The 17,247-nt window shown below is 38.4% G+C and overlaps 1 protein-coding gene across 2 annotated transcripts in view; it reads left to right on the top strand.

Moving 5' to 3' along the window:
* The first annotated feature begins 1,290 nt into the window (after window positions 1–1,290).
* The window catches only part of TP53BP2 (tumor protein p53 binding protein, 2), a 62,187-nt gene continuing 46,230 nt past the window's right edge, over window positions 1,291–17,247 (top strand). Inside the window, exons 1-3 of one of the 2 annotated variants that reach the window (XM_006871144.1) lie at window positions 1,291–1,438; window positions 10,949–11,062; window positions 16,028–16,110. In XM_006871144.1, the coding sequence (XP_006871206.1) occupies window positions 1,291–1,438; window positions 10,949–11,062; window positions 16,028–16,110 (345 nt within the window). Of the gene's footprint in view, window positions 1,439–10,948; window positions 11,063–11,213; window positions 11,218–16,027; window positions 16,111–17,247 lie in introns of those variants that run through there. The other variant, XM_006871145.1, reaches the window with a different exon arrangement.

Genomic DNA, 17,247 nt, shown 5'->3' on the forward strand with positions numbered 1-17,247 from the left:
CTGGGGTAGTGGGCAGAGAAGCTTAAGCCAGAAGGAGAGTTGTGTGACTGTTGACAGGCACTGTGACTGTTGTGTGTTGTTGTTAACTGCCAGCAAGTCAGCTCTTACTCATAGCGACTCTATATTGGGTTTCCAAGGCTTTTCAGCTTCATGGGAGGAGAAAGGCTCATCTTTCTCCTACAGGCAACTGATGGTCTCAAGCTGCCAACCTGTGATTAGCAGTCCAGTGTGTATCCTACAGAGCCACTGCCCTCCCCTGACAGTTGTATAGATGTTCTTATGTCATTGTGATCATACTGCAGATACTACTCATTCTGCTGTTTTTTAAATTCATATACCCACACATTTCACAATGTGTATTATAGATTCACTGTTTATTTTTTAAAGACTATATATCAAGTTTAAATTCCATAGCTTTGCATTCTGCCTCTCTTTTTATTAGAATTATTTTCACAGGATCAATTCTCACAGTGGGATTACTCTCTCAAATAACTTGATTTGATTTGCAGAGTCCATCTTTACTTAATTGAGTGAACCAAGGGTTTAGGAATTCACATTGCCATTGACAGCTTGTTGGCGGTTTCACTTAGTTTTTGTGAGCATTAGGATTTATGTAACAAAATATTTCTTTTGTAACTTAATAGATAGGAAAACTTGACTTCTTGAGTAGCCATGTTTTCAAGATAAAATTTCTAGGAGAAAGATTGTTTTCAATTTAAATCTTCTGCTGGCTTGACTGTTTTTGTTTAAGATCATGTAGGTTTTAGTATAACAGCTAGTCATTTCTACTTAGACGAGGGTGATGAAGGTTTATGTCTTAAAGTGTTTATTTAATTTGATTAAAATGTTTTAGGTTTAAAAATACTAATTTTGACATAGATACACATGGTATAAAACTTCGATTTTCCCAAAAGCCCTGCCTTTCATTTCTCAGTCCTTGCCCTCAGAAGCAGCACGTTATTGTGTTCATGTGTCTCCCTCCAAACCAGTGATACGTATCATGCCCCAGCAACATACAGGGATGACAGGGAGGCTAAACTGGTTTGATGATATTCTAAGATTCCCCCAGGATTCTACAGGTGCTGCTTGTGGGGAAAGGAAGGGACTCAAGCTTTGTAGGACACCAGATTCCCCTTCTTCTTGAGGCCGAGGGAGCCATACTGTTCTGGCTTTACATTTGTGCTTCCCAACTGAGGTTTGTGTTTGGAGAAAGGTAAAGCGAATAAACAGTGAAAAGCACCAGTACAGACAGGTAAATATTGTGTTCTCTCTCTCTTTTTTTATTTGCAGATGTTTCTGACAGTGTACCTCAGTAACAATGAGCAGCACTTCACAGAAGTTCCAGTTACTCCAGAGACAGTGTGCCGGGACGTGGTGGATCTGTGCAAAGAACCTGGGGAGAGTGATTGCCACTTGGCTGAAGTGTGGTGTGGCTCTGGTATGAGACCTGCACAAGCGTGTGTTTTAATTAGCTATGTCGTCTATTGTTATTTCTGGTTTATAGATTTGGTACTGTCTGTGAATGCTCATGCTTATTCACAAAGAAACTGTAGAATAACATATCCACCTGGAGAGAGTGTTGTCACTGCAACTTTGTTGTGATCCATAAAGTCTCTGATGTTTCGTTTGTCTGCAATGAAATGAAGACAACACAATATAAAAGGCCATAGGATGGGTGACTGATGTCCCAGGTGGGAACTTCTGGGATGTTACAGCGCATGTGGTCAAATGTATGATGCTCCAACAGTTTTGTTATTAGTTGTCAGCTAGTCATTTCCAACTTGTGACAGTTCCATCTGTATACAGTAGAATTGCTCCATAGGATGGTATGTTTGTTGTTGTTGTTGTTAGGTTGCGTGGAGTTGGTTTCGACTCATAGCGACTCTATAGGGTTTCTGAGGAGCAGATGGTGGGCTTGAATCACCAACCTTGTGGTTAGCAGTGCAGTGCTTACCTTATAGTGCCTATTGTATGTTTAGGCTTTATTTAAGTAAAAATTTGAGGCATACTGCTGGTTTATTCCTCTTTAAATTTTTGTTTGTATGTTTGTTTTTTCCTAAAAGATTGATAAACTCTAGTAACAGAAGACAGAGCTGCACTTAGAGACATTCTAAGCCTTGAAATTAAGCCCTTAGTATAGTTCTTTTGGAGCTCTAAAATGAGATAGCCTGCTTTCTTTTTGAACCCATAAGAGTTTATAGATAGGGTGTAATTTTCCGTCATTTCTGCCTTGTTCTTACACAGTAGATGAACCCCTCACTGTTTTCCTTTTTCTTCTCTGGGGAGCAGATTACCCATTGTGATCATTAGACTCAACATCATTCATGAGATCTAACTTCCACTGAGCTCTCACTTTTTACCAGGGAAATCCTTTTACTCATTTTTTTTGGTGACTTTCTTACTGTTGGATGTTTTGAAAGGTGTTCTACACTATTTTACTGAATTATTATCTTCTTTTACCCTCCCCATAGGAACCATAGTAGACCATTCACATAAAGAACCCCAGTTTTCTTTCAAAAACGAAAATGGGATAATTTTACTTTGCTACTTTTTAACGATATTCTCTTTTACTTAGAATAAAATCCACATTCTATATCTTAGGTTGAGAAGTCTTAAGAAATTCGTTGTCTGTAATGTTATTTTCTTTCTTGCCTCCATCCAGCATCTATTTTCTTATTTCTTGAGTATGCTGAATTCTTTCCCTCCTTAGAACCGTTGGTACCGACTGCTCCTACTACTGCCTGTAATGCGCTCCGTCCACATTCTTTCTTTGCTGGTTCCTTTTGGTCACTTGGATTTCAGCTAAAATGTTACCTACATGGAGAGACTTTCCCTGAACACCCTTTCAAAATACCTCTGAAGTTTCCTAGGCAACTATCCTCATTTAATTCTCTACATAACTTAACGCTGTTGTTGTTAGGTGCCATCGAGACGATCCCGATTTACAGCGACTCTGTTCACAGCGGAATGAAACACTGCCTGGTCCTGCGCCATCCTCACAGTTGTTAGGTTTGAGCCCACTGTTTTTGCCATTGTGTCAATCCATCTCACTGGGAGTCTTCCTCTTTTTTTTGTTGACCTTCCACTTTACCAAGGGATTGATTCCTCCTGAAAACATATCCAAAGAACTAGAGAAAAAGTCTCATCATCCTCAATCCCTAAGGAGCATGTGGCTGTACTTCTTCTAAGACAGATTTGTTTGTTCTTCTGGCAGCCCAGGATACTTTGACTATACTTTGAATATTCCTCACCAACACCATAATTCAAATGCATCAATGCTTCTATAGTTTTCCTTATTCATTGTTAAAGTTTCCCATGCATATGATGTGTTTGAAAATACCATCACTTGGGTCAGGTGTACCTTGATCCTCAAATGGATATCTTTGCTCTCGAACACTTTAAAGTGGGCTTATGCAGCAGCTTTGCCTAACACAACAGGTTGTCTGATTTCTTGACTGCTGCTTCTATGAGTGTTGATTGAGTTTCTAAGCAAAATGATGTCTTTGATTTCTGTCTTTCTCAGTTCATCATGATGTGACTTCTTGATCCAGTTGTGAAGGTTTTTATTTTCTGTACATTCAGGTGCAATCCACACTGAAGACTGTAATCTTTGATCTTCAACAGTTATGTACTTTAAGTCTTCCTCTTCACTTCCATCAAGCAAGTTTATGTCATCTGCATATCACAGGTTGTTAATGAGTCTTCTTCTAATCCGGATGCCACTTTCTTCTTTGTATAATCCAGTTTCTTTGATTATTTGTTCCGCATGAAGATTGAATAAGTATGTTGAAAGGATACAACCTTCACACTCACCTTTTCTGTTTTTAAACCATTTAGGGTCCCCTTGTTCTGTTGTAACGACTCCCACTTGGTCTGTGTACAGGCTCCTCTTAAGTACAGTGGAATGTTTTAGGCTCTTTCTGCTGTTCTTGCTTTCAACCAAGATCCAGCTGACATCAGCAATGATATATCTCATTCTACATCCTCTTCTGAATCAGGCTTGAATTTTTGGCAGCTCTCTATTGATATACTGCTGCAAGTGGTTTTTAATTATCTTCAGTAAAATTTTACTTGTGTGTGGTATTAGTGATTCTGTTTGATGTTTTCACATTCTGTTGAATCACCTTTCTTTGGAATGGGCACAAATAATGGATCTCTTCTAATCGGTAGATTAAGTAGCTATCTTCCAAACTTCTTGACATAGATGAGCAAGCACCTCCAGTACTGTATCAATTTGTTGAACCATTTCAATTTGTATTCCATCAATTCCTGGAGCCTTGTTTTTAGCCAGTACCTTCACTGCAACTTGAACTTCTTCCTTCCGTACCATTGGTTCTTGATCATATGCTACCTCTTAAAATGGTTGACTACTGGCCATTTTTCTGTATACAGTTATGGTGTATACTTTCCATCTTCCGTGCATCATTCAGTATTTTGCTCATAGTTGCATTCTGAAACTTAAATTTTATTTTTCAGTTCTTTCAGCTTGAGAAATTCTGAGCATGTTCTTTTCTTGTGGTTTTCTAACTCTAGGTCTTTGCACATTTTATAATAGTACTTCGCTTTGTCGTCTTGTGCTGTCTTTTGAAATTTTTTGTTTAGGTATGTATTCTCATTTCTTGAGGTTGCTTTATTTAATTCCTTTTTGCTCAAGAGCAAGTTTCAGAGTCTCTTCTGACATTCATTTTGATCTTTTCATTATTTCCTTTTTTAAATGACCTTTTGCTTTCTTCGTGTATCATGTTGTATCATGTTCTTGATGTCATCCTGCAACTCTTCTGGTTTTTGGTCATTTGTGTCTAATGCATCAAATCTGTTGTTGAGATGGTTTCTAAATTCAGGCTAGATATATTCGAAGTTATATTTTGGCTATTATGGTGTTGCTTAATTTTCTTCAGCTTCAGCCTGAACTTTCATATGAGCAATTAATGGTCTATTCTACAGTCCTCTGGCTTGTTTTTGGCTGATAATACTGAGCTTCTCCATTGTCTCTTCTACCATGAAGTCTATTTGATTCCTGTTACATTCTATCTGGCAAGTTGCCTTTCATGTTGTTGAAAAAAGGTATGAGCTTTGAATAAGTCATTGGTCTTGTAGAAAACTGTGATTTATCTGTTTCCAACTTTCCTATCCCAAATACCAGTAATTATCAATGCATTTTGATTGCATGTTTGATTAATATCAAGCTGAAGAAGCTGGTAAAATTCTTCAATATCATCCTTACTAACTTTAGTGGTGGGTGTGTAAATTTGAATAGTAGTGGCATTATTTGGTCTTCCTTGTAGGCATATGGATATCATGCTGTCATAGACAGCATTGTACTTCAAGGTAGCACAGTGAAATACTGCACTTCAATGGGATATGTGAGTGATACATACATATATATGTATGTGTCTTAGTGATCTATAATGTTACTTCTTATTAATATAACTATAATATTACTAATTGATTGCCAAGGGGTGATATGTGCTATTTCAGCAGAATGAGGTGAACTGGATTATCAAATTTTTAGTGGCACTAAGACTTTTACTGTATACATATTTTCATAAAACAATAATATTCCATGTATTTTACAACAAGGAAAATAACTCAAGAACTCATTTATTTCAACAGTCAGTGTAAAGTTCTGTTGATCTGCCACAACAAAAAAATGGACTTTGACCACTTTTGCTTTAAGCAGCTCCTACTTCAATTTTAATGCCTGTTTCAGAATAAATGCTGTAGTTACAAATGAACAAATGAAAGATGTCCTTTAAAATAAAATTTTATCATCAGTAAACAGATATTGCAACTATTTTATATTTAGTTAGTTAGACTCAACAGCCCACCTCTACCTCTTGTTTATTAGAAAGAAATAGCATACTCTTCAAGAGATATCCTGAGAGAAGGAGTTTCAGTTACTTGGGAGGGGATCTAGGAGCAGGACCCAGGAGGCAGATGTTAACCAAAGTGTTAAATGGTAGAGATCTCATAGCTTAACCTTGTGTGTGGAACGCTCTAACCCTGTCTGGCGCATTCTCATGCACTGGAGCTGTCTCTTCACTTCCCTCACTTCCCTTGCACTTGCAACACTCAACTTTTCCTTGTGCCCTGTGCAGTTCCCATCTATGGCTCTTTGCTATGGACAGCTGGTGCCTTAGTTGATGCCCTAAGCATGTGCTTACTTTGTTTACTGAGTGTCCATCACTGTGCTGCAACTTGCTATTTTACCATACAACATGATCGCTTAGAGCTCTTTTCAGATGAGTATGTGTGTGTCTGTCTACATCACTGGTTTTAATGTTGTTAGGTGCCGTTGAGTCAGTTCTTATTCATGGCAACCCCATGTGACAGTAGAACTGCCCTCTTGAATTTTCTAGGCTGTAATCTTTATGAGGAGTTCTCATGTGTTGCTGTGGGGTAATGCACTGTACCACAAGATCAGTTTGAACTGCAAGGTTGGTGGGTCAGATTCACCAGCTGCTCATTGGACTCCTATTCGGGGTTGCTGTGAGTCACAACCAACTTGAAGGCACTTGGTGACAACAGTCTTTATGAGAGCAAATCACCAGGTGCTTTTCTCCCATGGAAATGCTATGTGTGTTCGAATAGACAACGTTTTGGTTAGTCGTTGAGTTGTGTCACCAAGTGTCCTTTCGTTGATTTTAGTTATCACGTAATTTTCTGTAGTATGTATGGAGTCCTGGTGTGGTGCTGTAGACTAAGTATTAAACTGTTACACGTAAGGTTGGCAGTTTAACCCACCATCTGTAAATCTTTACGGGAGCAGAAAGCCTCATCTTTCTCCCGCAGAACAGCTAGCTGGTAGTTTCAAACTGCTGACCCTGAGGTAGCAGCCCAATTTGTAACCACTACGCTACCAGAGCTCCTTGGAATCATAAATTTATAGAGAACTGCTAGATATTAATAAGTATGACACAAAAGCCAACAGAAAAATAGACACAAGACAATTCAATATATATGATAACAGAATGATGGATAAAATCATTCTGAATTTCATTATTCAACAGTAAAATGTAAATTAATTGTATATCATGATACACCCTTGAAGCCTTGGTGGTGCAGTGAGTTAAGCATTGGGTTGTTAACTTAATGGTAGTTTGAATCCACCAACTGCTCTTTGCGGGACAGATGAGAAGCAGTCTTCTGTAAAGATTTACAGTCTTGGAAACTGTATGGAGCAGTTCAACTGCGTCTGTAGGTGTGCTATGAATTGGAATAGACTGGATGGCAGTGGTTTGGGGCTGTTTTTTATACACTCATCGAAACCCCCAAACTGAAATCACTGCCATCAACCTGATTCCTACTTACAGCTATGCTGCATAGGGTTTTTGAAGTTTAAATCTTTACAGTAGAAGACAGTCTTATTTTTCTTCCTTGGAATGGCTGGTGAATTTGAACAGCCAACCTTTTGGTTAAAATGTTGTAGCAGAAATCCTTTTCAGAGTTTCTTTTGATCATGAACAATTGCTTATCTATGGTGGATACCAAAAAGTGGAATTGCTTAGTTTGGGTTTGCACATTTTAAAATGTAACATGTATTGCAAGGTTTCCCTCTGCAAAGGCTATCTTAGTTCTTCTATTGATTATTTTTAAAAGAATCCTTCATCAACAATTGATATAATAATATTTCAGTTGCTAAAACTGATCATTGAAAATTTCCTTTGTTTAAATTAGCATGTATAATTACAAATGAGGGGAGCCTGTGGTTCTGTAGCATAATCTCTGGACTTTGAACCACCAGGTTGCAAATGAGGATACCCATTTTAAAAATATTCCTTCATTGATCATTTGGGTTTCTCTTTGTTTTTTCAAATTGTGTATAGCCTTTGCTGATTTTTCCTCTACCTCCCCCCGTTGTTTTGTAAACATTGAAAAACAAAACAAAAAACACAACTCCATTCTAATTCGTGTCTTATTTGTGTCTTGTTTAAGAAATCCTTCTAAGTTAAAAAGTTTTCCTTCTCTTCCTTTCTTTCTCCTCCTTTTCTTCTCTGTGCTATGCTTAGGTCTTTAATCCATTTGAATTTTATTTTATAATTAGTGAGAATTAGGGACTGATAGATTTTTTTCCCAACTGGACAGTGGGTTTTCTTCAGTACTTTATTGAACGGTCTGTTTGCTTTGTAGTTTTGATATGAGTTTTTCATGACTTATGAAACCAGCATGATAATTAATTTAATAAACACATCTATTACCTTCAAAGCTTACTGTGTCCCTTTTAATCGACCTTTGAGAGCTAGTATCTTTGTTTCGTTCCCACCTCAGTTCTTAATGTTTCACTTACTGACTTACTATTTGTCTTATATTTCTAGCTATATGTGTCTGCTGTTCTCTCTACTGCTCTTGCAGTAGGTGACCTCATGGGTTCATTTCCACACTGTTGCTTTCTTGAGGCCTTTTCTGACTTTGTTAAATTGACAACACTTGATTCTGCCACTTCTTGTTCCCCTTTCTCTGCTTTGTATTTCTCATAACATTTATTGCCTTTGTAGTCCCCCCCATTTTGGGGAGCCAATGTCCAGGTTGCCCATCCCTGTCCACTCTGTGTATGGAAGGGAAGAAAGGGACTTTTAATCTGTTTGTTTAGTGCTGTATGTCCATTTATATTTGTGGGAGAATTTCTTCGTTTAAGTTTTGCCTTCCACTTTCCTTTTCTGTTCTCTCCCTCTGGAGCCGTTATTTGATATATGTTGGTCCTTGGTTTGCATATATAATTTTTTTTTTTAAGTCTCTTTTTCGCTCTGTGTATCATTCTAGTTGGTTCTACTGATCGTCCACTTTACTAGTTTTCTCTTCAGCTGCATATAATTTGCTGTATATTTTGCCCTTATCATTTTTGCAATTTAATGACTTTTTCATATTTAGCAGTTTTCAGAGACTCATTCAAATTTATGTTAATTTTTTTGTTGTTATACAGTACTCTGCCAGTTCATTTTAGTTTTTATTCTTCTATTTTTGAAGTTATTTCTTTTCTTCTTCATGGATTAGTACAGTTCTTTGAGAATAGTTTTTATTCCTCTGTTTTTGAAATCATTTCTTTTCCTCTTCGTGGATTAGTGCAGTTCTTTGAGAACCTTTGAGCTGTCAGTTTTAACTTTTGCAAGCTCAAGCCTGATCTTGTGTCATTACAAGGCCATTAATATCTCTCTTAGTTACTTAGTACTGCTGTAGCAAAAACTACCAAAAACAGGTCTAAAGAACAGGATTTTAAAACTCAGAACACGGGCTCTAGGGGAGGGTCTGTTTTTTTGTTGTTGTTGGTTGCTCCAGGAATTCCTTGGTGTTTTGGGTATCTGCCTTCTCCCTGTGTGTGTCTTTATATATTTTTCTTACAAGACACCTCTTATAAGTGATTAGATTTAGGCCTCACCTTGCTCTGGTTGGGTAAGTGATGAACTGCTAACCACAAGGTCGATGGTTTAAACCTACCAGCCACTCCTCAGAATCCCTGTAAAAAGGCCCTTTTGAGTTGGAACCGACTTGATGGCACTTAAAAACATCAACTCGTCTGGTATGACTTTATTTCCGAACATGGACAAGGACTAGGACTTCAACACAGATTTTGGGGAGACACAGTTCAGTCTGTAACAGGACCCTAATCCCAAGAGCTTATAAACAGGTTCAACTCTCCAGGACAGTCCAGCGTGACCTGGAGGTTACGTCTTTCCTTTGGATTCTCTGGAACCTGGGGATTTCTCATTCTTTCCCTTGAGTAAAGCTGTGTATGTTTTCTTTTGGGAAGTGAGTCTACTTAGAATTTCCGTTAGGGAGTGCCTACTCAGTGATGAGAATTTCCCTTTTGGGAGTTTTTATTAGAATTTCTATGGTTTATAAAAGGGGGTTTTATCTCAATCAACTCAGTACAATTTATTACAGGAAATAGAACCAGAACTGAATTTTCTTTGTTGCAACCAAGCAGATTAATTTCACAGTTACTTCACAAAATTGGCTGCTGAATGCCTGGCTTCTCTAGTCTTTGCAGGTCTGTCTTTGAGTCTTGATGTATTGAGCTTTTCAAAGGCTTTTCCCACATTCTTAGATTTAAAATTCTACTAACATTACAGGAGTTTCTTTGATTTTATAAATTACACCATCAAGCAATATATTTTGCTTTTTAAATCCTGGTCCCTTGGGATTAGAAGAGGGGGGCTTGAGACATACTGTTACTTGTGAACTCCCACTTACGATAGTATTTACCGGTGCCCTTCGTTTTGTCTATACAGAAATTCTGACAACTGGCACTCCACTGAAAGAGAGGCCAAAGACTTAGATTTTTCACTATAATAAATAGCCTTTTTGTTTGGAAAAAGATTGTTGATTTTTTAAATATAGTTTTTTTTTTTAATTTTATAATTTAAAAAATCACACCCCCAGTGACATTATGACTAAGTACTAGGCTGCTACGTGAAAGATTGGTGGTTCAGATCCACCATCTGCTCTGTAAAGGTCACATTCCAGGAAACCTACAGGTCAGTCTGCTCTGTTCTTTAGGGTCACTGTGAGTCAGAGTCCACTCACCAACACATAACAGTAGGAAGTATGGGTAGGTTAAATAGAAAGTTGGTTTTAAATCTTTTTCTTTGTGTATTTAGAGAGCCTGTGGGTTAGAATGGACTTAAAGAGACTGATATAATTCTCTTCGATTACAGAAAACTCAAAAGAAGTTAATGGTATGCTTATGACTATTTAAAGGAACCCCAGTGAGTTATGCTCTTGAGCTCTTGACTGTTCTGATCCATTGCTCTTTCCAGTATGACCCTGATTTTGTGCATGGACATTTTACGATGCTTCATTTTCTAAGAGTTCTTTTAATGGGAAAAAAGGTTCTGAGATGGTTAAGTATTTCTTATATTCATAGTGAATATTTTGTATGAGATATAAATGATAAATTATGTTTGCCTTTCCATTATCTTCAAATAATGTGATGTCAATTCATTTCTTTCAGAACGTCCAATTGCTGATAATGAGCGGATGTTTGATGTTCTGCAACGATTTGGAAGTCAGAGGAATGAAGTTCGTTTCTTCCTTCGCCATGAACGCCCCCCTAGCAGGGACACTGGTATTAGTATTTTATGAATCATAGCAAATATTTGAGCTTTAGTTTTGTGCAGTGGGGTAGTTTGGAGAGAGGTGGCATGTCATCAAGATGCAGGCAGTTTGGAGGGGGAGTGAAAGGTAAGGAGTAGAAACTCAGAAGAAGGGGGTAGTAGGTTGGTTTGCTTTTGTTTGAAGATGGAAGAAGTTTAATACTTTTTGTTTTCTTTTTCCTAATGTGGATGGGAGGAGTTAGTTAGAAGACAGTAAACGTAAGATATAAGGAAGAGAGGGAATGATATATAGGACAGTGCCCCTGAAAAAGTACTCTCACTAAGCTGATAGAAACTTCTAGACAAGAGGAAGGACCCACCTTCCATTGTAACAGGAAAACCAGAAAAGACAGGTAAATTTGTGCATTTTGTGGGAGCCAGGCTTCTCATCTGAAACAATTTGTTTGCTCAGAGGCAGGAGACAAAATCATATGAAAGTGATGGTTGGGGCTGTTTTGAGCTGTTGTGTAGAACAGGAGTGATTGCTTACGTGGGAAATCGGCTTGCTAGCAACTGTGAAGGCCAGTTGAGATTAGACATGAGACCGTGTATGAGTTTTCTGAGTCCAGGTGGGGTTGTAAGTAGAGAAGCAGACAGTTAGATTGATCTAAGGGTGGGGTTCTGCCAGACAAGTTCAATGGAAGGCCATTGGGACAGGGAAGAGAAGGATACTGGCGAGGAAGAGATTGAAGTAATGGACCACGGCATCTTAGCTGCATGGGGAATATTTAAAGATAGTAGGGGGCTGTAGGAAAAGTAGACAGGGTTAAGAGACTGGAGGTGTCTTAGATAGTGAACTGGTGTAATGAGAGGAAATGACTAGGATAGGTAGCCTGAGAGGAAATTGTGGTTAAAATGTAGAATGTTTGAATCTAATATTTCAGACGTCTAGCACTTTGGATGATAGGATCCTCTGATTGTCTGTGACGTGAGTGTGAGTTAAAGTGTAGAGATTGAGGAAGATATAGAACTGAGAAAAGCTAGCTTTTGGATGGGTATTCCACCTGCAAGTAAAGTCACTGAGAATAAAGGTAGCACTTGAAGGGAGAGATAACAAGGGAGTTTGGAGGGTCATATCTTTAGTGACTGATAGTTCGACCAGAAGTTTATAAATGACAGTAGGAAGCGGATGTTATGTTGTTGTTAAGTGCCTTTGAGTTGGTTCCGACCCATAGTGATCCTGTGTAGGGTTTCTGAGGAGCAGAGGGTGAGCTTGAACCACCAACCTTGCAGTTCAAATGGCTTTGCAGTCTGGCGCATTAACCCACAGCACAAGGTAATAAATACGTAAAGGTGGAGAAATATTGACCTGGAAACAACACTAGGTATTGAGGAGCTTACTTCCACCCTTGCGACTGTGAAGATCTTGTAGGAGGTGAGAGAGCAGCAGCTAAAAACTTGAGATCTGAGGAAGGTTACTTCTCATCAGAAAGCCACAGGTTGCAGCAGGATTGCTATGTAAAGAAATGTTGGAAAATCTCAAAATGGTATGCTGAGGAGGGTAATTTGTGATTTAAATATATCATTCTTGGACGTAAGAATGTTGATGATGTTAATTATTAGATGTTAAGAAATCTCAATTACTAAATACTGCTTTATCACAAGTGTCCTTATGATAGCAGACAGAAATAATTAGAATATGTAGGGCCCCAGAGGGGAGTGTGGTGGCTCTATACGGTAAGCAGTGGACTATGAACCACAAGGTCTGTGGTTTGAGCCCACCAGCGGCTTCATGGGGGAAAGATGAGGCTTCCTGCTCCTGCAAAGATTTGAAGCCTTGAAAATCCTATACAGGTTTGTCATTAGTCAGAACCAACTCCACAGAACTTAACAACATCAAGGGCCGGAGGGAGAATTGCCCTCTTCCATTCTGCTGAAGAGAAATGCTGATCCTTAGGGGTTAAGTGACTTGTTGGAGGCCACACACCTAGAGGCAGAGCCAGGAGAGGAACCTGAAGCACCTGGCAGAGACTGGCTTCCATACCTTTCAGTATCACTGGCGACTATATTGTTATTTTAAGGAAATGGGTTTCTTTTTAAGTCTTTAAATTGGTGTATGCATTTTATTTTTATTTTCTTTATTTATGTGACTGCGTTAATCTTTTTCAAAAGTTCATGTTGCACTTTTCCTGATTATCTCCCAGTTCAAATATCTGCTTGTACAGTACTGGCTAAATTATTGAACAGCCTCTCAGTAGTGCAATAAACACATTTCATTGTGTAATGTGAGAAGTAGAATCTGGAGATAAGGGAACTGTTTTCACATTATAGCCCAGAACCAGTACCACACAGTTTTTAAATTAGGATAAAACAGCATTGCTTTTCAGTGTCCTTCATTAAGGTGTGAAACTAGCCTTTTTAGTCTAGACTTCTAGATTAAAGATTAGGAAAGCTGTTACCCTATTCTTTTTCCAGTTTGACTCTGACCTGTGACCCAGGATGTGTATGGGATGGTTTTTCAAAGCTCTTATATTTTTTTTATTCTAATTATGTAACTGAGCATGTGAAGGAGAAACTAGCTAAGCAGTCTCCCTTTGAGGTAGTAAGGAAAACAATTATTCTTGAATTATAGAAGTTGGCTTTTTTTTCCCCCTTGCAGAAGTATGTGACAGATTACCTGAGTTATTTTGCTGGAGAATTAAACAATATTTTCAAAATAATGCTTAACACATTAGGGTTAGGTTAAGTGTGATTTCCTGACTCTGAAGAGGGACATCTGAGTATTAATTTAGTATTAGCATGGGATATGTGTATGTAAAAGGAGCTCTGGTAGCGTAGTGGTTATGAGTAGTGGTTACAAATCAGGCTGTGAACTGCAAGGTCAGCAGTTAGAAACTACCAGCTCTCCGCGGGGGAAAGAGGAGGCTTTCTGCTCCCGTAAAGATTTATAGCCTCGGAAACCCTGTTCACGGTCACTATGGGTCGGAACCAACTCGATGGCACTTAACAACAGCAACAACAATGTGCATGTAAATATTGATTCAAAAGAAACTTTAAAATTTCTTTGGAGGTAACTAACTTTTCTAATTTCTGGGTATTACAAGATTAATATATTTTAAAAAGTTTCTGTTGCTAGTGTTGGTTTCTTATGCAGGCAGTCCCTAGATTATGAACAAGTTCCATTTCTAATATCTTTAAGTCTAATTTGTGTGCAGGTTGGAACAGTGAGGTATGGTTTGTATCTAGGGTCAGTTAGTCAGATGCTTATCTTAGTATATAATGTACCTGTTGTTGGATCCGCACTGCACTGTGACTCACAAGGTTGACTGTTCCAACTGACCATCTGCTCCTTGGAAACCTTGTACAGGGTCACTATGTGTGAATGGCACTTAGCAATAACAACAGAATGGATAAAACGCTTTAAAGAAATACTTCCAGACACTGGAAAACACCTTTAACATAATAATATAATAATAGTGTCTTGATGCACTTGCAAAGTGCACCCACTTGCTATGCTATTATGAACCATTGTACTTCAGATTTTTAACATATTTTATGGGGGTTGGTTTTTAACTACAGGTGGTATGTAAATTAGATGGGGGCGTTGTCTATAATGTGTTTGTTTAGAATATTATCCTTTTGAGGAGCTCTGGTAGAGTTGTAAATCAGGCTGATAACCTCAAGGTCATCAGTTCAAAATTACCAGCTGTTACAAAATAACCAACCACCATTTGATTTCATGGTAACAAGTACTAGAAAGACTTCATTTATTTAAGCCAAATTTTCAATTTTCTTAATTTGTGAAAGTACTAACCACAAAACCAACCATGTAGTTTGCTTGTGTTTGGCTAAAAGTAACTTTTTATGCCAAAATATGTGGGGTTTAGTGCCAGTTAATGTATCATGGTGATGCTGGTTGTGTGCCGTGGAGTCAGTTCCAACTCATAGAGACCCTGTACTGGGTTTCCCAGGCTGTAAATCTTTAAGTGAGCAGAAAGCCTCATCTTTCTTCTGTGGAACAGCTAGTGGTTTCGAACTGCTGACCTTGAGGCTAGCAGCCCGATTCGTAACCACTGCACTACCAGATCTCCTTTCAAATATTACTTGTTTATTTTCAGTTTCTTCCGCCCCCTATAAGGATAGACTGATTTGATTTTACTTCTTTTCTGTTGAAATAAAAAATGTTGTGGAGAACATACAAAGCAAAGCATACACCAGTTCCAACAGGTTCTAGACAATTCAGCCCCACCCTTTTTTCTTGAGTCGCTCTTCATTAACATTATTTTCTTTCTTTTGATGAAGCCATGCCTGACTGTGCAGCTGAGTAGTTAAGTAGAAAAGTAGGACAGGAACAACTGTAAGTGAATTGTCTTAGTTATCTAGTGCTGTGACAACAGAAATGCCACAAGTGGGTGGCCTTAGCAAGTACGTTCATTTTCTCACAGGTTAGGAGGCTACAAGCCCAAATTCAGGATGCTGACTCTTGAGCTAGGCTTTCTCTTTGTATAGACTCTGGAGGAAAGTCTGTGCCTCTTCTCCCATCTCTGCTAGTTTTTTCTCTTAAAAGAGATCTACTCAACACAACCCAGCATGAATTCTGCCGCATTAGCATAACAAAGATCATACACCTAAATGGTTTTTTAATCACAGACTTAGAGGATAGGATTTGTAACACGTATTTTTTTGGAGGGGGAGTGGGAAGGACACAATTCAGTCCATAACACCCATAGTCAGAAGTGCATCGGTCTCCCCTTTGGTATCTGGATCATACAGCTCCTATTGAAGAGTTAGCTTGTGATACTTGATGGCATTAGATACTTATTCTAAGCAAGTCATTTTCCAAGACAGATGGATTTGTGAAACCTTATAACTTGTTGTTAGAAAATATGCTGTATACTTTCGAGTAAAATATCAAATAGTAGTAGCAACAGAACTCAGCAATCAACTCATACAATAACTGTCAACCATAACGTATACTTTCTGCATTTTGTGTTTAGTGAGTGGACCAAGGCCTCAGGATCCAAGTTTAAAAAGAAACGGTGTAAAAGCTCCTGGTGAACATCGGAGAAAGGAGAATGGCGTAAGTGATTGTTTTCGTCCATTTTATATGTACTGGGAAATAGACCACAATTTGGGAACAAAATAAATGTTGAACAGGCTTAAGAAGTATTCATTTTTTATGTTTGATTTCAGTATCTTAGAAAAGGAGAGACACATACAATAGTAATGTTGTAAGTACTACTGCATATGAATGTCAGCAAATATTTGTGTTATACCTTACAGACATTTCCTTTCAGAATTCAGAAATGTAATACTCCTAGGAGTCCTGATACGGTGCCTTGATAAAAGGATGATATAAATGAGCTGAGACATTAAATAGATTTGATCGATAAAATAATAACTAACTAAATAAAAACCCCTTCACTAGAGTTTATGTTTCTTGCAAAAACAAAGCAGCATATAACTGACACATTTAAAGTATATAATTGGTAGACTTTGACATCTGTAAGGAGCCCTGGGGAGCGCTGTGCTGGTAGGAAAAACGCTGACTGCTAACTAGAAGGTCTGTTGCTCAAGCCCACTAGCTGCTCTTCAGGAGAAAGAAGAGACTTCCTGTTCTCCCAAAGATTTACCACCTCGGAAACCCTATACAGGGTCTCCATGAGTCAGAAACGACTGGAAGACACTTAACAATAGCAACAACTGGAAGCGCTATAGGGTAAGCACTGAACTGCTGCTAACCACAAGGTTGGCAGTTCAGTCCATCAACTCTCTGGGAGAGAAAATGGTGGCTTTCTGCTCCATCAAGATTTACCTCCTCAGAAACCTCTCCACTGGGTCGCTGTGAGTCAGAATGCACTCAGTGGCACTGGGTTTCACTTGTATACAGGAGGGGTTTTCAGAGGTTTGTGGCAAGTATTATGAAAAAACTATACATGGATTTCAGATTTTTTGGTACTAAAATAACCTCATACTAACTTGCTATAGGAGTCCTTGTGTGATGCCATAGAATAAGCACTGGACTGCTAACCACGAGGTCAGTGGCTCAAACCCACTAGCCACTCCTCGGAAACCGTATATAGTGTCACTATGAGTCACAACAGACTTGGCAGCACTTAACAACAACTTGCCATAATGTGTATGAACAGGATCTGTTTTAACGCACTAAGAAGAATGAGACATCAGTTTGAAAAGATGGCTAAACTTCGTCTCTCAT

Source organism: Chrysochloris asiatica, unplaced genomic scaffold, assembly GCF_000296735.1.
Source record: "Chrysochloris asiatica unplaced genomic scaffold, ChrAsi1.0 scaffold00161, whole genome shotgun sequence".
NCBI lineage: Eukaryota > Metazoa > Chordata > Mammalia > Afrosoricida > Chrysochloridae > Chrysochloris > Chrysochloris asiatica.